Raw genomic sequence first — 22,138 nt, forward strand, 5'->3', positions numbered from 1 at the left:
ACTGTCTTCAGCTTTGGAGAGGAAGACAGGAAGAATTTATATGTTTTAGACACGAAAAATACTATTTAGGTTGAGATACGGGACACAAGGGCTTTGTTGTGATCTTTTGCGTAAGAAATGCTGGTGGGTAGCTGCTCGCAGCAGTCTCAAAATCACAACTGCAGTTTCCAGCCTGCCTGTGACCTGTGATGTGCCAGAATTGGTTGAACATGGTTTTTTCTGAGTATATAGTTTTGGTTTTGTTTTCTATGGCATCCTTATTTCAATCTCACACATCTCATACAAGGGGATCTTGGGAGTTTTCAGCCTGAGAAACTGGAGAATGTATAAATACCATCCCAAACACTGCATGCTACAGTCATGTTATTTCGTCTCTCATTCATGTTATGAACTAGACAACTGCTAACTCCTCCCTTTCCCGTTTTACAGATCAGGAGTTTGAGCACAAAGGAGACTGAAAATTACTTCAGAATGTACAAAGAATCTGAAATTTGATCTTGGGGATCCTGACTCTTCATCTAGCATTCAAGTTCACTGTCCCACTCTCTCATATTTAGGAGCAGAGTGAAATGTTGCTAGCATGAATATCTGAATGTAAAACCAGGCATGGGCAAAACATGTAGCCTGCTTTAGTGCTGCATTCAGGAATATGCAAATTTCTTAAGCACTCAAGAGAGCTAAGAATAGGTGCCAGGCTGAGGAGAGCATACACAGGGAGGCAACTCACTTATTTCTACCATGTTTGAGGAGAACAATCCTTGTGCTGCTTTACACATCTCCATTTCATGCAAAGCAGGAAAGGTTGTCTCTGATTTAGGCAATTCTTCTCATGGAGAAAGCGTATTTGGGGATGAGGAAAGAGAAGAATTCATTAATCAGCTAAGCCACATTCTTCTGTGATGCCACTGGGCTTCCGCTCTAGCAAATTGTTTCCATGTGTGCCGTGGCTAACTTAAGGTCTGATTATACTTTTACTCCATCTGTTAATATGAGAAGGGAGACGAAAACAAAGCACAGCTTGGAAAGCTTGCTTTCAGCTCACTGAAATGTAATCACCATTTCAAAGAAAAAACAACAAGGCCCCACAACTGTTTGACTGGGTTTTTTTTAAAGCATAGGGTCTGAATTGCAGAAGAAATCATGAATGCTCACTTACATTGATTTTGGCCAGCTTTTTCTCTATAGTTGGTGTATCTCCAGATGCATCTGACCAGCGGTGAAGCTCTTCCTTTGCAGAATGAAGCCAGTCTGTGAATTCATGCACAGCATCCAGATAAAGCAAATGATCTTTCACAATATCTTCCACTTTCCTCATTTTCTCCTGTCAATCAGATGAAAAAGAAAAAAAAAAAAAGAAAGAAAGAAAAAGATCATTAAAGCACTTAAGTACTATGCTGGCTTTAAGCATGCAGTGCTGGTTTGACTCCACAGCATGCATTTGAATAGGGTATAGTTTGTGGCATCAGAACAGAGTGCTACACTGCGAAAGGGCGAAAGGTTTGGTTCAGTTTGGTCTGGACAAGGATTTTCTGCTGGAGCAGAAGCCTTCTGAAAATGGATGCAAAAATATAGTTTAACAGTCTAATGTATGGTTTAGTAGGTATCAGTGCTGCAGCTGTGTCACTCTGGCATGCTTTTCCCAATACACCCTGGAGCAGGTCTTGCAGATCACCATGAGCACTCCCAGGGTGCAGCATTGCTGCCAGAAACACAGCTTGTACTTAGAAGCACCAAGTGCCTACCTTAGCACCAATGCTAAGCAGAGTCATGGTGATATCCCATAGGAAAACCACAAACAAAAATTCTGGCTGTCCAAAAGTGCAAAATGATCTTACGGTGCTGAGTCCCATTTTGACCATCACATCAGAAGTGGTGGCTGCCCCCAGCCACCTACCCTGCAGTCCTGGAGGATGCTTTCCCTGACACAGACATGCAGCTGCTTCCTGGCTCCATCTTAGCTTTGTCATGTAAGCTTAGAGTGGGGTCAGTTTATCTTACTGTGACACAGTGGAAGAGTACAGTGGTTGAGATTTTATTGACTGACTAAACTTGTTGCTATATTCTTTTGAGATAACACTAATGAATGTTTATCAAAAGTAACCAAAAGCAAAATGAGCTAATCAAATAGACTTTTACCCCTGTGTAGATACTCCAATCTAGATTGAAGTGTCTTGAAGCCAGTTTCAAACTGAACCACCTACAAATTAAACTGAGTTATTTTAAAGTTTGAGTTACTCAATATTCAATAAATGCCATTAAAAAGTAAGTGGGATTAACAAGACCTGCTGTTCCCTCTGAAAATAATCATCATAATATCTCAGAATGTGTCATTGTCAACTAGACAATAAATAGTTACTAGCCAAACAAAGAAGACCTAAAGTAAATCCTCAAAGTTTTTATATCTTAATGCATTTTATGCAGCAACAGGGTAAGAAAAAGTCCACATGCACCTGACTCTAACCAAAACAGTCTCTAGGGAAGCAAAAGTCTCCTAGGAGGAAACTCCTAGTTTCCTGCATCCCTGTGTACATTGCTCACATGAAAATGTAAAAGGGGAGTGTGGAGGCCAGGTGTTTCATGATCTGGCTGGCAGAAAGTCTCAGTGAGCCCACATATCCTTCTTTAGAAACCAAACAGAATATCTGTATAGCATGTGCAGTGCTTAGTGGCTTGAAATACCACAAAACATATCTTTCTGACAATATATTTCCTGCTCAGGGAGGCATTTTATTCTTCCCTTTCCAGGTAAAGAAAGAAAATGCTAGGAATGATGAAAAGAATTAGATGAAAATAGATGTGTTAGAATATCAGAAATACTGTTGTATATAAGAAACTGGGAAAAATATATGGCCTTCACTTTTCCAAAATCATAATCATACCAATATCAACTCTCAATACCATTTTTGCATTCCATTAAATTTTAGTAAACTATATTCAATGTTTTTATTAGAATCAACTATACCAGGCAAGGTTATTCACACTCAATCCTTTAGTTACCAAAATAAAAAAATCAAAATTTTTTAGCTATATATACAAATGTCTAAACATATTACTTACTTGAAATGGAGATATTTGTCTTACCTTGGCTACAGTTGCGATGTCATTAAATTGTGTTTTTAGTTCTTCTTGAGCTTCATCTCCAAAGGAATCATCCCCTGTTTTTTCATATAGTTCCACAGCTTTTTCAATGAGTTGCTGTAAATCGCCCGAGTGATCCTCTATCTCAGAAACAATAGCCTGGAAATGGTCCAGCTGAGCAAACTTCTCCTTCAGACCAATTTGTGGTTCTAAAGGCTGCTCCACTTTGTGATCTAAATTCTCTAACCACTGTTCCAGCTGGTTTTTCCTTTCCAGATAGTCATTCCACTGGCTAATGGCAGAATCTAGGCAGCTTACATTAAAAGAAACAAAGTGCAGATGAGAACTTGAGAACTTTTAAATGGTTTGGAAAAAACAACAACAACAAAAAAGAGGCTGCTTATCCCTCAGTTGTTACACTGTCTGTAGCCATGCACAATAGATTTAGAATATACTTTTTTCTCCATCTTACTTTTGTTTCCTATTTCATCTTGCATCCAAGTTATTTTAGAATTCCTGTGGCTTTTGGGTCCCTTTGTAAAACCAACATAGCTGCTTCACTATTACAGGTTACATGAGCAATCTCTCTGCCTCAGACTAATGAAAGGCACATTTCAGTGTCTGTTCAGCAAAGTAAAATATGGAACACTGCTGGAGTTCTTTATGATCAGAGTAATAAAATATGCACCAGCCTATGAAATGACTGCCAATTAAGAGATATTTTGGCAAGTTTTGAAAGAACAAACCCATTATCTATAAACTCATTTACAATTTATAAGAAGCATTCCCTTCTGTTATATATTGCTTTTCTAGTAGATCACCATAGTTCTCTGGGATTCAAACTGAGGAATGTAATTCTCATTTCACTGGACTTACAGATAGACAAGGGTGTGGTAAGAATTTCACTCAAAATGCTATGGTCTAACCTAATCTAAATAATATGATAAAAAATTGTGTGAAACTCGAGAGACATCATAAAGACAGCCCACTACAATTTTCTACATACAATTCTATTACAATTTTGCTGCAACTAAGAAAGTGGTACCACTTTCAGTTTTTATATTTTAAGAAAAATGTAGACAAGTGATAGTCTTCAATCTCTTGAATAAGAAACAGGTGTGATAGAGGCCCAGAAAGTCCACAGAGAAATTGAGAAATATCAGTCTGTCTAGAACAGAAATGATGGAGAACTTTACATATACAAAATTATCTCATACAGGCAGTAAGAAAAGGATTTCCATTTCCAACAGGTCAAAATGAGATGAAATCAGTTTAATATGCACGATCATTTGGAATTGATATTAAGTTTTTTTTTAAATTAAAAACCAATGAAAAACAGAACTGAGAACCCTTCCCTGGGTTATGTATGGAAAAGGCAGATAAATACCTGTCACACGTTCTTGTTCCTGCCCAAGAATAGGCTCAAAAAATCAGAAAGTGCTTTCTAGATTTTCATTTTATGAATTTGTATGATTTTTATTAATGTCCTAATTAATGTAAAGTACCATCTCATATGAAATTTGATTCCTCTGATAGGGTAAACTCATCTTTTTTTTTGATAGAAGGGTGTATTTTTTCCAGGCAGTTTTGATTCTCTCCGATAATGCAATTTCCCCTCATATACCAGTAATGAAGGACTGTCCTCCTACATGCTTTAAGGTACCACTCTCTGTAAGCAAAGATGGCAGGGCCTGACCTGTGTTTTCCAGGGATTCTTACCTCTGCCAATTCACTGAGGTACCGATGATATCGTTCCACACATCCTTCAGCGTCTGAAGCTCGGTTTGTATCACTTTTTGTCCTTCCTCATTGCTGCTTTTAAGTGCTTGTTCTCCTTTGCCAATGGCCATGTTCAGCTTAACCTCACCGTCACCTTTGAGTAAGAGGATCTCCTGTAAGGCAAAACACGTCAAAATACCAAATGTAACCTGATGAGAAATGAGAGCTGTTATTCTTTCAACAGTGAACACCATCTTTTCTGAGCTCATCCATCCTTAACAGCCATATTCAGTGGGAATTCCTAGACATCTTTTCTTTTAAGGGCCCGTACCTTGCTATGAGCAAGTGATCCAGCAGTTTTTCCACAGCTGTAGATGTTTTTCACTGCATTGGTCAACCTAAAATACTGCTCATATTGCAGTAGACACTGAGTAGGTCAAGCACTCCACTGTAACAAGCACCCCATAGCTACAAGAAACCTCAGGAGAGCCCATGGCAGATCTCCTAATGAACTTCCTATCAGATATTTGTCTAACCTCTTCCTGAAGACCTCCTGTGATAGACACACCACAGCCATGACGGAGAGACTCTGCCAATTATTCCAAGGCCTCCCCTCTATTAGAAAGCTTTCTAGGACCTAAATATAGATTTTCATAGTTCATTATTTCTTATGAAATATAACTATAATGTTTGCATTAAACTTCATCCTGTTTTTTCTTACTTCCCATCCTGATTTGCCACAATGACCCTTAATTCTGATCCTCTTCTTCATAAACATAGAGAAAATAAAATATAAAAATATACCTTTCCCACTGATGTGGCCCACACCCAGTATTAATCTTGATGTGTAATATCTATGTGTATCCTTCCTTACCTGAATTTGTGTCAGTCGTCTTTCCAGGGTGTCTTTGCTCCCAAGAATACTCTGTGATGATGCCAGTTTATCTTTAACCTCTTTCACCCATGACCACATACTCTGCAATGCCTCCTCAAAAGTGAGATGCTCTTGGAATGCAAGCTGACATGTCCTCAGCTTCTCCTTGACACTTTTCACCATGTTCTGATAATTAGTGAGATGTTGAGAAGCCAGACGCACCTCTCTCCCTGCATCATGGCCTTCTTCATTTAAAGTCTGTGCCATTTGGGAGAGCTGATCAAAAGAGTCCCTGAAAGAGAATAATGAGACTAGAAGTTTCAGAAAGCCTGAAGTATTATAGCCACTGCCAGAGGCTGTGAAGGCTGCTGACGTAACACCTACTCCACCAGTGATAAGAGTTCACAGTTAACTGAAAAAATTAGTTGGGAGAGACTGAAAGAATACAAGCAGCGTGTACCAATTAGTGTCTTTTCTTGTGTGCAGTGCCATATCTTGCAGAATTTTGGTGCTCAGAATGATCACACTGAAATCTTTGTGTAAAACACGTAAATTAAAAGCTACCTTCGTTTTCTTTTCAGCAGTCAAACTTTGCAAATCTGTATGAACTGCTACCCTTTTGTACCTGCCAAAGCTTCTAAGAAGTTCATAATCTTGGACAGGTAGGAAGGCGTGATGGAAAAGTCGTTTGTCCAGGATTGGCCAATGACTCAGATTCAGTACAAGGGTCAGTAAAAGGGATTAAAACTGGGTTTATACAGCCTCAGTCAATCTCAATCTACTTGATCACCCCTCCTGACACATGATGACTACAGGGAATTAACATCAGACCCAAATGTCTTGCATCAGTCTCAAGGCCATAGGGAGTGACTGGGTGTTTCTTTTTAGGACACCCTGAGACTTGGACAGCCAACTACTATTTTTGTTCTACCATCACCAACCCAATAATAAAAAGAGAATTTGAAAAAAAACTCTGTATACTCAAAATGGCAATTACTTTATCATCTACTGGCTAAGTCTGCCAGTAGGTTATAGAAAGACTTCACATCTAATGTGGAGCTGTAATTTTTGAGCTCTTCTATAAGGCAAGCTGTATGGGGAAGGGGATTCTGCTAACCTGGTTGGATCTGAATTTACAGGACAGAAAGAATATTTTAAAAGTGGCATAACAATAAATGTAATTTTCACTATTGCTTTTAAAAACAATATTTTTAACTTTTGTTTTTAGAATTTGTATTTTTCAGTTTTCATTTATTAATGAAGTATGATAAGCTTTTATTAATTTACCAAGAGCAAATATTGGATTTGGTTGAAATTCATTAGAACTCAAAGTATCTGGATTCAGCCTCTTTTCACAGAGAATTTTCCAACTCATTCCTCTAGCTTTCAAAAACACCCTTTACCCCAACAGTTTAATTTTACTTCTGCCCTAAGAGAGAAAAAAAGTGAGAGTATTTTAGAAAATGTATTTTCAATATACCTTGAATTCAGCAACTCTTCCAGGAACTTCTCCACTTTTTGCACCTCCTTTTTCTTCTCAGAAACAAGCTGTTTGTTCTCTCCTAATGCTTCTGTGCTTATTCTTTCTTCCATGTCATGCATCCACAGGGCAAGCTTCTTGTACTGATCTTCAAAGCTATGGAGCAGATAAATACTTCCTTAAAAAGTACTTCTCAAGTGGAGTAAAGTTGGAAGAAGTTAATATCCACAATTTCATGCTTCGAGAATAAGAGTCATACACAAAACATAATTCCACGGTGACTACTAGTCTAAAAATATTCAGTAACTCTCTAAAAATGTTCAGGAAAATCATGGGAACTACAGGGAGACCAAAAGCCTCCAAAATTTAAAGTGACAGTACTTTTTATTTATTACTAGATTCAATAAAAGCAGACCAAAAGAAAGCTTTTTTCAAATTCTTACAGTAATTTAGACTAAGAACAAACAATGGGTAAAAGGGAGCTTTTTTTGTCAGCATTTATGTGTAGAACACGTGAAGTGTTGTGCTTTCAATTTCTTCTACAGAAGAGAACTGGAATCTTGAGTGCTCAAAACTCAGCAAAACAAGTTCAGGCCCTAAGTTTGAAAACTCTTCCTTACATGCAGGCATGCCATCTCATACTGTTGTTTTACCCATTACTGCCACACTAACTTTGTTTTCAATTAACAACAATTTTGAATCTGAAAATATTTCAACTCCCAAAATTCCAGCCCCAAGCAGTAATTTAAGGGTGTTTTCTTCTTGGCTCCTTAGGACATATGTCCATTTGGAATGGGACAGAACAGGCACATGCTGTGTAAAATGCACACTATCTTCAAACCCCAGGGCAGAAATGAACTTCACTGCACATTTTCCATCCAGAAAATGGCATTTAAATTACTGGAATCCCAACTGTTGATTTGCAGTTTCATAAGCTACAGAACTGCATATATGATGCTGACCTACTATGCTTTAACCCTTGGAGCATGACCTGTTGCTTTGTTTTTATCAGTGAACTTCAATTTCTCTTAAATGTTTCCTAAGAAAAAAAGCAAACATGATTAGATCAACTGGAAATAATTATGTCTTTTGCCCTGCATTTTGGAAGCCAGAAAATTTCATGCAGTTCACAATTTATTTGTGACTGCTGTAATTACTCACCTTCCCAGGTGTGATGCACAATCTTCCAGGGCCTTCTTGTCATTCAGACACTGGCTGAGGAATTCCTGAAAGTTCTGGTTAGACTTTGCTATTTGCTCTTGGATATGGCTCACAACTGGTTTGGGTAAACAACCATACAAACTTTCTCCTTCCTTGCAGGCAACATCCAATTTGTTCTGTCCTTCACTAATGGAATCCAGCACACCCTGTGCAATGAAAGAACACAGTTTAAACATAGAAGATTTGATAATTAAAGATAAGCAATATTTCTATGAGAAGTGGTCAGATTTCTCCAAGAAGATAAGAGCTAAGTCCAGCCACTGAAAAATTTCTAAGCAGATAGTACAAATAAAATTTTATAAAGTAGTGCTACAATTCACAATTCACTCAATTTTCTTATTTTATCCCGAGGTAGTCATGACTTTCTCTGAATAGCTTAATAATCTCTTGAAGATGTTACACATTTCAGGAATTAGGGCTGTTTGCAACAGGTGTCTGCTACTTATGTTCCGTCTCATGAAAAGTATATACATGCAAACTTTGACATATCAGTGTTAATCTGAAATGCTGAGTAAGTAAAACGTTATAAAAAATAGGAGAAGGAAAAGAAGAGAAAGAAATCAAAAAGGAAAAAAAGATTAATAATCAGAAAAAAGAATAGTATAGTTACATATAAACCTTCCAGAAATTCTGATCTCTCAGAATAGGGACCACAGTTTCCACTGTATTCCCTCTACAGTACACATTGCTGCCTTGAACCATTCTTATGTTACCTTTTTAAAAACAAAACCAAAAAGTGTGTTAGCATCTACAAAATATTTTAGAGATACAATTGGTTCCTGTACTAAATTGCTAATGACTAGTTGTTTTGATTTATTTTGTTCACTATACCTGCAAGTCATGTAGCTTTGCCTCTATGGCTTTGCTGTCCCCAGACCTGTCAGATGATTCTTTTACTGCAGCCTTCACACCAGAAAACCATTCCTGGAATTCTTGCATAGAGTCTTATTTAATAAAAAAGTATAGAAAAGAGAATATTTTTTTTAGATCCAACAATATTATATAGCTGTTTTAAACAAGTCTTTTATCCTTCAGGAACAGTATGTAAAAGCTAACAGAATAAGTATAATTGTCCTCAATAACCCTGGAAGAAGGATTAACTTCACAAGAAACTAGATGTTTCCACTGTAAACATCCAAATTTGAACAGTCTTACTAGGTTGCCCTTGACAGTCAGTTTCAATTTATGATATGTCCCAATTTTATGCTAGATATAATCTAAATCAGTATCTTAATAGATAAGGTTCAAAGTTGCTTACTTTTCTCCAGTGACTATCCAGAAAGCCCAGAAAATGGGTACTTTTACATTATAAACACCTCCATTTGCTTATATATCTCTCTTTATTGCAAATAAACAAAGTGTATTTATGCAGTAAAGATGAATACTAATGGTGACAAAAGGTGCATTTTCATGCATAATACATGGTTAGAGTTGACTATGCAAAATGCTTTGTTTCATGGCTGTTATCCAATGAACATATGGTAACAGGACTTTTTGAGAGGCTCCACATGAAAATAAAGTTGTAAATGCAAGTGACGTCAGTGGAAACTCTGGCAGGCTCCAGAATGACTCACGGCTGCGGGCTAAAGGCTCACTCATATTAACCAGCCTGAGGACTCACAGAGGAAATGTTTTTCCAAGGAGTCCTGCATCCTGGCCTGTGTTCTGGAACAGAGCAGATTCACAGCTTCATACTTCTTTATTAACAGAGAGAGGGTGCCACCGAGTGCCTCCAGCTCCACCGAATGGTATTTGCGACAGAGGCTATTGAGGGTCTCCCGTGTGGAGTCAATGCTGCTCTGCCGAAGCTGAAGGTCCTTTTGTGTTTCCTGAAAATAAAGTTACAACATAAATATGGTGTTTAGAAAGAAACAAAAGAACTGTCCTTTTCTCAAGCATTCCTACTCCTCCCATAAGTTCTTTCCTCTTGTACTCTATAAGTCATCCCAGACGCAAAGAAGGGAAGAGGCCCTGGATCATGTTTCCTGAATTTTCCAAGTGAGATGAATCCCTGAAACTAGAAAGCCATCATAGAAATGTGAAGAGTGCTGTTTCTCATGATTTATTACTCTATTAGAAATAAATAGATTTCAAGGCATATTGAATAGAAATAGATATTTTCAGAAAAGTCTGAATGTGGGATGCAATATGACACTGGTATTTGGCAGGACTTCTGAATGAGAAACATTTTCTGAAAATTAAATGTGAATTGGCTAGTGTATCAGTGTTAACTGTGCTCAAAGTTAAATACCTGTGTGTGGTTTGTCATGTTATGATGTGTATAACTGCATGCAGTCAAGAGAGCACTTGGATGCAGAAAAATAGAATTGCTCTACATGATGACTGAGGACTTCTGAGGTAGAGGTTTATGTTAAAATTGAGTTTGGACCACTTTTTTACTGTGATGTGCTATGAGTTCATAGCTTACTGCAAGGGAGTCAATGCACTTGCAAACATGCTGGAGTAATGACCAAGGAGTTCAATGTAACAAAACCAGTTTTTGTCACAACAAAGACCATATTATTCATTAAAATTTTCTAAAAAGTTTGTATGAAGTTTATAAATCAGAACTTTTGTTCATTGGTCCTTCAAAGTCCTAAAAATTGTCATGGTATTATTTGCTAATATCCTAGGAGCTGTGCAGGAGATAGGCATTTTTTATCAAAGGAAAGGTAAGTATAAAGCTAAGAAAAAAAAATAAAGATCCATACATAAGGAAAAGTATATTAATTTTCATCAACGCTGACCTTTAGTTTATTTAGAGCTTCAGGATCCAGGTTACGTGCACAGCTTAACAGTGTCTCCTCCACTTGAGTTAGCCAGTCTGTCATCTGACCAATCAGCTTCTGTAACTGCATCTTCTGAGTGCTGAAATCTTTCAGTGTCTCTTTTGCCGTCTCTGATATTTCTTTGGCGTGTTCCAACTTCTGCCTCAAATCTGATTCTATAAACTAAAACCAAAATGTTATGTATTAAGACATTTAATAATAGAAATGTTTATTAGAGTAAATGCTTATTGGCAAAATGGAAGGTAGGAAAGTGGCACACAATGATAATTTTGCTCTCTTTACACATTTAACTGGAGATACTTGCACACCTACAAAATGACAACCATTCAGGATTCAGTCTTAGATATATAATAATCCAAAGAAGTGATACTAACGTATGAAAACCCAGACTGCAAACTATTGCAGTTATTATCCATTTCTGAAAAATTAAACAGTTGATATTATCCCTTTACTAATTTGCCATATATACAGAACATGACCTACACTCAAATAGCTTGATAAAACAGAAAAGTCAGTTGGGGAGTGAGCCTTAAGAGCACAGAGGCTTAAAGTATCTCAGTGTAAGGCAGGTGAAAATTGAAGACAGTACAAAAAATAAGCTAGGACCTTGCCCCGTAATCTGTTCAAAGGCAGGAATATGGAAAATTATAGTAGATGTTAGCTCAGCACATATCACTTACAGAAGTAAATAGAATCAGTCATAACATGGTGCTACATATAAATCAGATTCACAGAATCCTTTGGGTTAGAAGGGGCCTCTGTGGATTCCCTAGTCCAAGTTCCCTGTCAAGGGAGGATCACCTAAAGCAGGTGACATAGAAACACATCCAGGTGGGTTTTTCCCTCTCCAGAGAGGGAGACTTGATAACCTCCCTGGGCAGCCTGTTCCAAAATGTGGGCAAGGCTTGAGTGTTATATTAACTTCCATTAAAACCTGATATGTAACAAGATATATCCCTGCCCATGGAAATTGCAGAAGTCAGCTTATTTTTAAAAATTTCTGACATTAGGTTAATAATCTCAAATTCCAGTTTCTGTTTGTAATCTAACTGGCCAAAATAGTTCAACAGCTCACCTTTGTGTTCATTATTTTATGTTTTTTCTTGTAAGAGCTAGTTCAGGGGCCTTATTCTAGTCCACTAAAGAATATTTTTTGGTTAACAAAGCAAATGAACATATTTTACTGCCTTATAATCCTTTCAAGGAAACAAACTGTGCACGCACTCATGTGTGATGTGGCTCAATGTTGTGCAGTATAGAGAATATCTGTAGTCTCATATCTCATCAGCTACATTATAAACTATTTATTATATTTTGATTTATTAACAAATGCTTCTACAACCCTAATATTCACTTATTTTATGACATACTATTTATACAAAAAAAAAAAAAATCAAGGTTACCTAAAGAAATATGAACAATAGTAATGCCACATATAAATAATAATGCTGCATCTGTCACCTTGAAAGAAAATGGCAGTGTAGAAAAGACAAAAATTTCAGAAGGAATGTTTTCTTAGTTATTTGAGCACAGTCTGTGGTTACCAATGTCTTTATTTTACCTGGAGATCTGCAGGAGGCTCTTGACTATGGGTCAGTTCTTTGAGTTCTGAAATTTTGGAACTCAGTTGCTCCAACTTCAGCTCTTTATTCTTGACTTCAGACTGTAAAAGAGATGTCATCAAAGTTTCATACCAAACTACAAGAAGCTTTTAGACTTTCAGAAGGATGCTCTACCAATTTCAAAATTGAAAGAAAATGTAAACACAATTTAGCAACCAGAGGAAAAACACTGTTGTACTAATTCTGTGCTCTAAAAATCTCCCATCTCTTTTTCCTTATTAAACTCAGTTTGGAGAAATTTTCCCCTCCTTTAAAATAATCATACAAATTATTAGCATTTAAAATGCTATAAAAGCTTTTGTTTGTAAAAATTGGGAAAATAAAGATGAAAATGTCATTGTTTATTTGACTGGAAGTATCTACTAGGGGTGTTAGGTTCCACTTAAAGACGTACAGAGTGCATTACATGTGGTCTCTGATTTTTATTATAAACAAGTGAGGTATTGATATAAATTAGACACAGAAATAGAATTTAACTTTAAGAGGGATTTAAAAATGCTGATACATATACACTGACATATCTGGAGCTTGTACTTATAGATCTAAGTTATTTAAAAATTTACTAATTAAAAATATGGTATCAAAGTGAAAGCAAAAAAATAACTTGGAGTTCTGAAGTATCAATATCCTATTGCCCAAATTTTCTTTTCTACAAGTTTAAACAGACCATTCCAATTTAAAATTGGACAGTGGATTGCAGGATTAAATTGCTGAACTTAACATCTACCCTAAATGCTCAGAAGAATAGTTAAGGGGTATTTTGTACTAGGGAGGATATAATATTAGGTGGTCAGGCAAGAGAGTGGCCACTGATTTGGGCCATAGGAGAAGTAAAATGATTGTTGCTGTCCATTCTCATCTATTTCTGACTGCTGAAAGGGCAGGACCCTGCTGTCACTGAACTCATCATCTTGCCTTTGCAAAACAAAGTGCAAAAAAAAAAAGCATTCTGCATTCTGTGACTGTAAATGTACACACAGTGATCACATCTGCTATTCTGCCCCTCCTGCATATCAAGTACACCTGTGGTTTTTACCAAATCAGTTTTACCAGCAATGAATTTAGGTGGTTGGATTGCTACATAAGGCATTCGATAAAGCTTAACTTTGAGCAAGACTCTGATTTATCAATGTTTATATTCTATCATAATACTTGAACATCTTTACTGTGCATCTTCATAAGGACATAATTTATTCCAAATGAAGTAGAATATGGCTCAATCTCTGATTGATCTGATGTGCATTTTAAGCCAATAGGGATAAGATGCATCCTGAACATTGGTTAGATTTCTAAAAGAGTTTAATGTTATCCAGAAAAAAAGTCATAATCTAACTGAAATTGTCAGAACCTGACAATAAAGTTTGCCTTCCAGTCCAGCATATCTCTTTTATTGTCTGAAGAATGTACGTTCCAGGATGAGGTTTTAGAAACTAATCTTTTTTTTTTTGCAGCTAAATTTTAGCTGAAGTTGTCTAAAATTTTCCTTGTTTTTTACTGGAACAGAATTCAGTCTAGAAGTGAATACAACTGCAAGAGCCAAAACCACATTGGAGCTTAGATTTAGCAAGATGTGCCATTTTTTATTCTGTCAGAAGCTAACCCCTTCAGATGAAAAGGACAGGAATGCTTTCAGTTAGCTATTGGCTTAGAGTACCACAACTTGAACAGAGGACACGGAGGTCTACAACAGCCCAGCCTTCTTGCTGTGCCAGACATCACTTGCCAGACATTTGATCCACAACATTTTTATCACTGATTTGTGGGTCAGAACCTGGAAATCTTTCAGGAGGACCTCCATTCTCTGACTGTTACTGAAGTTGTTGATGCCTTCATTCAGTTGAGAAATGCACTTGTTACACCATCCATCTAATTCATCTCCAGTTTTCAGGATGTCATCCCATAGAGACACGCTTACACTTAGTCGGTCGATGTTATCATCGATTCTTTCAGATACCTTTTAGGAAAGAAGAATATATTAATACCATTCACAAATTAATTTTAAACTCCTCTATTTTGCAGACAGTTGTAAGACAAATGCATCAAAAATAATTAGTAAGCCTGGGTAAAATAATTTTCTTGGATTTAGTTTTAAGTTCTGAATTCTAATTTCAATTTAGTTACTCAGATCATAAAATGAACACAAATCTTATGTGTCTCTTTCCAAATATTTGCATTTTTTTTTACTGGGAACAAGTTTTATGTTCAAATAAACAATAAACTGGTCTAGTGAAAGATGCCCCTGCCCTGGGTGTAGGGGCTTGGAACCAGATATTTAAGGTCCCCTCCAACCCAAACCAGTCTGTGATTCTGTAATTAGCTTTCATGTTTCTCTCTTACAGTGATGTCTTTCTCAACATATCCTTTGTGGTTTAGCTTAATGTAATTTACTGCCAAACATATTAGTCCAATATGCTTCACTAAAGTATTGCTGGTATGCATTACGTGTGAATCCAACACCAATTCATTCCCAATTCACAGTACTAGGATTCATCCACTGCTGTAAGACATCATTTAAAATCTATTAAATTGATGTCTCAACTTCATGCATACAGTGGATGCCAAATCCCTCTGACTAAGACTTTGAGTTATACTTCCAAGTGAATTCTCTAAACAATTGTACTCTTAGATCCTAAGAAAATAGAACTATTGTAAGCTTAGCCAAACTTAAAAACTGTATTTGGCATATAAACACCGGATTCTTACATCTAGCCACTTGTCCACCATGGAGTTCATATCTGTTTTCAGCGCAGTGGAGTCGCAGTTATGCACTCTTTTCAGCTCTGCTAACAAATGATTTCCTGTCTTAGTGAAAGTATCCAGGTCTTTTTGTTTATCACTCAGATCATTCTTGGCAGCTTCATGCTGTGGACATAAATATTTGCTTGTTTAATGAAGCCTTAAAGAAAGAAAGCAAAATCCAGTTCTTCCATCCCTAGCTCTGTGTTATGAATTTGTTAAATCTCATATCTAATATTTAACTACTCCACAAAATACAAAGCAACTGACATGGTTTTCTCATTAGCATAATCATAAATATCTTAAGAATCTGCATTTTCATTAACAACAGATAAACAGATCTCAGCAAAATGTAAAAAAGGGCTGTATTCTCTCCTCATCATAATCAGTACAATTTAAACTCTGAATGATAGTGTGACAAGATTAGTCAGTAAATTCAAGGAGGCTTAAAAACAGCTCAAGGGCACCTTTAAAACAAAAAAAGTCCATTTAATAAAAAAAATCATTAAAATTTCTCAAAGGAAGATATGTGTCGTTACCTTGGCTAATGTTCTTCTGACATCTTCATGGTCCTTCCATATGGATGTGGACACAGAAGCACTGTTAGCACTGTCTATGACTTTCATTACTGTTGACTTCAGGCTCTGATATTCCTTCATCAGATCAATCAGAACACAGGACTGCTCCTTTCTGTAATGTGAAAAAGCTGTGTTAGTACCATTTGCTGTCATGTTTCTGAAGGACAGAGAACATGACATAGCAATTCACCATGGGAAAAACCAGGATGCTGTGCTAAATATCAGTTGGGAAGCCAAGGAAATGTGAATATTTTGGGTTTACAAATCACTGTTGATCCATGACAAAACATCTTACATAAGGGACATGAATGTGAATTGCCATCTTATATATATTAGATACTAAAGCACCTAACTTCAGCAAATGAAAAACTGAAACTGGAATTCAAGCTTCTCAGTTGCTAAGTTTAGCAGCTTTTTGACTGAAAACCACATTATAATGATTGTGCCATTCACAGTTCATTAAAAAAAAAGTTGGTTTTTAACATGGAGTATTTTTTGGGTAAAAAACAAGCAGAAATAAAGACTAAAGCAATGCATACTAAGGTCTGTTCTATTTTGTCCTCCAATTGTCAGATGCATATTTTGGGACTAAAATGTTATATTCAGCTTACCTCCCTTCTACTGAGAATAAATTAGCCTTTTGCTAAAAACAAGCCTAATTTTTCTCCCACTGTCTCTGAAAGCCTCTTTATGCTCAGGCAATGGACAGAGGAAAAAGACCTTCTCAATCCATTCCTGGTGTTTATACTGAAGAGAGAGAAGCAAAACTGATACTTTGGATATATGCAATGTTTATTTGTAAAACAGTTTTTCAATGAAAGGATTTTGGGAAGCGTGACATTGTCAAAAAAGAGGAGCAACTGTTTTAGGAGCTGTCTCTTCTCTGAATGCTCCAAAGAGCTCTCCAAAATAAGCAAGTTCAGGAGGGGCTAAAATTGTGTCTGTATGAGAGAGAAAACACTGCTAGTTTTCTTTAAAGATGATTGTGAGGCAGTTAAGACAATGGAAAGGGTGATAAAACTTTCTCTAGTTTCTTTACCTTCTTTTGTTATCAACTTTCATCAATAAAACTGATCTGATCACGTGTCATATACAAACACTGTAACTAATTACACACTAATATCATTATAAATCTGTTCCCTTGGGCAGGCAGAAATACTTAAATTTAAAAATTGTTTAGGACCTCTGAACATAGAACTGTCAGAAACACAAAACCAATGGAGAATGAAAATTTGTGCTAGAAGGAGAATATGTGCTAGCTAGAGTGATAGTGAAAATTCAGTGGAGAATTCTTATCTTTCAGAAAACAGTAACATGCAATACAGCATGTATGTAAGAGAATGTATATCTGTCATACTGTACTGAGGACCTGTCTGTGGCTTTACTAATAGTACAACTGGTACAAATATTCTTGTTAACAATGTGTTTTCATCTTCTATTAAGTCTTTAACCTACAAGCCCTGTTTTTCACTGTAACTAATATGGCAAGAAGATACATGTAATAACTGTGTGTCTTTCCCCATCTTCTCCTTTCTTAGCTTAAGCTAAAGATATACTTACTTTTCATGTATAGCTTTCTTGGTATCCTTCCACAGAGATTCTAAGCGATTTATCTCTTTGTCACTCACAGGAGCAAGTGTGATATCTTTTTGGGCTATTTGTTTCGCTTTGTCCATGAGCCACTGGAGTTCATGCTGGTGAGAATTCAGTTCTTCATCTAACTGGTTAAAGATCCTCAATCTGCAAGTTAAAACAGTGGTTTCAAATTTACTCATCTTCGCCTTTTTTTTTTTTTTCAAGAGAGAGGAGAAAGAAAGAGTGAAACAGTTGTTCTTAGTGTTACTGTGCCTAAAACTCCCTTTTTATATTATTTCCCATAATATAGGATTTTTTTTTCTGCTAGAACTGGGCTCAGAGTGTGATTTTTCTGATACAGATACTGCTATAAAGTCATATAGATATATATGTAGCTCCCCCTCAAACAGTCACCTGGAAATATACTCATATATTTACATTAATACTTTATTACAGTAAGTGTTTTTAATTCCATCATCTCATGTACAATCTTCAGTTCTGCAAGGTAGGGATCGTTACGTTATATGGGATTTCTAATAGCTGTTTGGATCTTAGCTTCATTTGGACAAAATATATTTTTGAGAGGTAGACTTTCATGACTTTTCTTTCAATAGAAAAGATTAGCAGGACTTGCTTAGTAGATTAAGTAGATATATATGCTTGGCAAGAAATAAAGTATCCAGGTAAAAAACACACACATGCCTCCAATGAATCACAGAAGGTCTAGAGATTGCAATCAAGTGTGAAAGTGCCAATGTTTTTTACCTTTGCTGGAGGGCTTGTAGTGTTGTCTCCTTCAGGCCCTCCTTGTCAGCCTTTTCCTCAGTATCTTCAATGCTCTTCAGTAACTGTTCTTTACGCTCCATGAAAGATCTTTGCAAGGCTCCAAGAGCTTCTGCCTCACTCTGTTTGGTTCCCAGCAGGTTTTGAACTGCCTCCAGTTCCACAGCCAGGTTATCCACTATAGCCCTGCAGGAGGTCCTCTGCCCAGAAATGCTGTGTTTCAGATGATACTGAGCCTTAGTAAGGGAACCATCCAAACAGACAGCATCAGATTCCAACTTGTTAAGATCCTTAATAACACCATTGAGTTCCCTCTCCAGTAATTCAGATTTAGCCTTATCCATATTTCCTGTTTTCTCCACTGTCTGCCTCAGCTGGTGGAGCACTCCTGAGGCAGCACTCTGGAGCTCCAGGAATTGTCGCAACTGATCCAGGGCGTCCTGTCTTTGGCTGGTTATTTGGCTTGCCTCCTGGAAGATCTGAAAGCAATCTTCAGTCTTTCCTTGCAATGTCTGCTGGTCCTCTGGGCTGCTGAAAGAACACAATTTTTCTACATGCTCCTTCAGACTTTGCAACTCCTGTTTCTTACTTTCCACTTCCATTGAGTGGTTCTATGGGAAAGAAAGAAAATAGGGCTGAGTTTCTTCTTCAAATCAAGAACTCAGAAAACATTTTAGTACTAAACTTACAAGTGAAACAAGTACTACTGAGGGGTTTTCATTAGGAATAGTTCAGTGTTAGAATTTTGCTTTACAATTGTCAAATAACAAAAGTCTGTATGTGACTGCAACATTATATTTGGTTTTTAAACAAATAAATTACTTGCTACTTCTAGATGAGTACTCAGCCAAATGCACTGTACAATTTCTCCGTCTTTAATATTTACATCCAAAAGTTTACCTTATTGTGAGATGCAGCTAGTTGTTGATCAGCTGTGTTTATCTCTGAAGTGGCTTGTAGTTCAGCAAGAAATTGCTTAATCCAGTCTGAAAACCTGAGCAGGAGCTCATCAAACTGCCCATGCTCAGCAACAAGTGATTGAAGGAAGTTGATCCTATAGAATGTCAGATGTAAATATGAAAGCACTTGATGCAATTTAATCATTTCCCATAATCAAACCCACAGCTGACTGGTCAGCATTAAAATCAATGCCAGATGCAAGGAAAGTAGGAAATACTTTCATTTGCCATATTGATTTTTTTTGTTCTGGGGAATAACTTAACATTTGAAAACACCTTTGGATCTTTCCTTTTCCAGTCATTTATATCAGCTGTTAGAGATGCCCCAAAAAACAAGGCAAGTTCTTCAAATTTTCTTTATGGGTGTAATCCCTGCAAAGACAATGTTATTGATGGAAGCTAAACTTTGATTTTCAGCCATAGCAATTATCATCTGACACACTGAATCAAGGTAAGAGTCTCACAAATTTAGGCTGGGGGTGAGGAATTTCATGTTCAACTTCCACTGAAGTAAACAAGGATAAAGTCTGATCAGAGGAACACTGAGGAACTAGTTGGTTTTTACCATCTGTACTAAACCAACACAACAATTCAAAGGAAGAATGTGTTCAGAGTAGAACTCAGCAGGACTAAGTACCTAAGCACAAAGTCTAAACCTCCCCTGTAGAAAAGAGCTTGTCATTTACCTTCCCATTTCCCTTAGAAATTTCTCTACCTAATTTTCAACATGTAGAAGATCATTATATTGTAAAACAATCATATTGACAAAGCACCCAGAAGATTACAGCATTGATCAGGATCTATTATTTAAGCTACATAACAAACAGTAAAACATGTGTGTTCATCATGGAAAGAACTGAAATCTAAATATATGTTAACATACAGTTTGAAATAAAGGAGACAGTTTTTCTGAGCTTAACCTGAGCCAGCAGCCTAACAACTGAGCGTTTATAGTATTTATGGCAAATCAGAATTTCAAAGTGAGTTTAAAAATACAACAGTGTGGCTTTGCACAAGATAAAACATATAACTGAAACAATCAAGAACAGATTATTAGAGATGTTGGAATTTACTTGGGAAATTGTATCTGAGGAAATGCAAGTCTGCCTTCATTTTCTGCCCCACATTTCTTCAAACAGACTCTTCTACCAAAAAACAGGGGAGTGTACGTCAAAAAGACAGCATCATAAATGTGTGGAATTCTCCATCCCCCATTCCTGGGAGTTCAGGGATTAGTATTGATCTAAAACCTTTGTCTTCCTAATGGCAATACTGTAAAAAATACGGTTTGGGATTGGGCTTCCTCTGGACTTTGGTTACTTCAACATGTAAAAAACACCCTGAAGCACAAACCTTTTATCAACAGTTTGTGGTAAAGCTTTCCACCTTTCATCCAGGTCTTCAAATTTTTCTTTTATTGTTTTCACACACTGCTGTGAAGCTGTTGGAAATAGCGACTCATTTAACTGTAAAAGGCTCTCATAGACTGAAGTATGGGACACAATGTCTGCTCGCAAATCCTGGGATAACAATGGAATGAAAAACGTTCAGATTAAGCATGGAACCACATTATGCAGAATAACAAAAACTAATAAAAAAACCCAGCTACAGATTTCCAGTACAGTACTTTGAGTCAAGTTAGCAAACAGTCAAATCCTTGGAGGAACTGAGGCCTATTAGGACAAGCAGGTACTCAACACCTCTCAGACAGCTAAATTCAGTAGGGATTCATCAAAGTTGGTATTTTTCTCTCCTTGGGGACTAAGTGTGACTTTTCCATGATGACAGTGACTAAAATTGATTTTGTGTGTAGCAAGAGAATTCTGTGAAAAATGTTGCAAACTGGGCCAAACAAAGCAAAACATTAAAAAAAAAAAAACAAACCAAAACCAGACCCACGGCCCCCCCAAAAAAACCCCAAACCCCATAAACAAACAAATAAAAACAATAACAAGCAACCAAACAGCAAACTACTCCCCAAACAAAAAAATACTCAACAACAACAGCAGAAACCCCACCCCCAACCCCTCAATTAATTTTCCTTTTCTTCAGTTATATTTAAAACTGACGACTTGGACTACTTGGCTTCAAGAAAGGTATAAAAGATGTTACATTTGGCCAACTGCTTCATATTAATCTAAAAACAAATGGCAAAAATTTAAAGGGAAAGCATAATTTAGAATAGGATGAAAGTCTTGTGTTTGAAAAAAAGTCTGAAAGTAGACTTCCATTGTGATTTCAAAACCTTTGAGCAGGTTTTCATCTGAGAACCTTATCTCACATGCAAAAAATGAGAAAAGACGCATTGCCTAATAAAGGAATTTCTCTAGAGAAAGGATTTTCTAACAAGCAGATCGATGTCCTTCTTTGACAGGTAATAGGATATACCAAGGACCCTTTTTTCTTTGGCTGGCATATTATAGTTAAAAGTAATAGTAAAGTCATTGAGTAATTGCAAGCGATAATGTAATGCCTCCTAGAAGATTTGCAAAGCCCAGTATCAGTTGACTTGTCAGACTATAACTGAGCAATTCCTTTCTTTAAAAGACATAGAAATACACCAGAAAATGCAGGAGGACAATATTTCAGTTGAAACATACCTGCAGTGCCTGCAGTTCACCTTCCAGCTTAATTCTGTCAGCAGAAACATACTGCTCTGAAGGCCTGCCTGTAGCTTCACACCCCTCCAACCAGGCCAGGAAGGCAGACAGCTCCTTCTCCTGC

General features: G+C 36.8%; 1 protein-coding gene across 13 annotated transcripts in view; it reads right to left on the reverse strand.

The window, feature by feature from the left end:
• Positions 1-22,138, reverse strand: part of SYNE1 (spectrin repeat containing nuclear envelope protein 1) — a 294,687-nt gene that overhangs the window by 154,944 nt on the left and 117,605 nt on the right. For all 13 annotated transcript variants that reach the window (XM_063390127.1, XM_063390128.1, XM_063390126.1 and 10 more), the window contains exons 36-53: positions 22,015-22,138; positions 20,768-20,934; positions 19,356-19,509; positions 18,438-19,066; positions 17,658-17,837; positions 16,059-16,209; positions 15,487-15,645; positions 14,555-14,737; positions 12,723-12,824; positions 11,120-11,323; positions 9,994-10,201; positions 9,204-9,316; positions 8,313-8,518; positions 7,152-7,307; positions 5,672-5,963; positions 4,798-4,970; positions 3,082-3,391; positions 1,157-1,321 (exon numbers count right to left, since the gene is read on the reverse strand). In XM_063390127.1, the coding sequence (XP_063246197.1) occupies positions 1,157-1,321; positions 3,082-3,391; positions 4,798-4,970; positions 5,672-5,963; positions 7,152-7,307; positions 8,313-8,518; positions 9,204-9,316; positions 9,994-10,201; positions 11,120-11,323; positions 12,723-12,824; positions 14,555-14,737; positions 15,487-15,645; positions 16,059-16,209; positions 17,658-17,837; positions 18,438-19,066; positions 19,356-19,509; positions 20,768-20,934; positions 22,015-22,138 (3,676 nt within the window). The remainder of the gene's footprint in view (positions 1-1,156; positions 1,322-3,081; positions 3,392-4,797; positions 4,971-5,671; positions 5,964-7,151; positions 7,308-8,312; positions 8,519-9,203; positions 9,317-9,993; positions 10,202-11,119; positions 11,324-12,722; positions 12,825-14,554; positions 14,738-15,486; positions 15,646-16,058; positions 16,210-17,657; positions 17,838-18,437; positions 19,067-19,355; positions 19,510-20,767; positions 20,935-22,014) is intronic.

The sequence above is a fragment of the Prinia subflava genome, chromosome 2 (assembly GCF_021018805.1).
Source record: "Prinia subflava isolate CZ2003 ecotype Zambia chromosome 2, Cam_Psub_1.2, whole genome shotgun sequence".
Taxonomy (NCBI): Eukaryota; Metazoa; Chordata; class Aves; order Passeriformes; family Cisticolidae; genus Prinia; species Prinia subflava.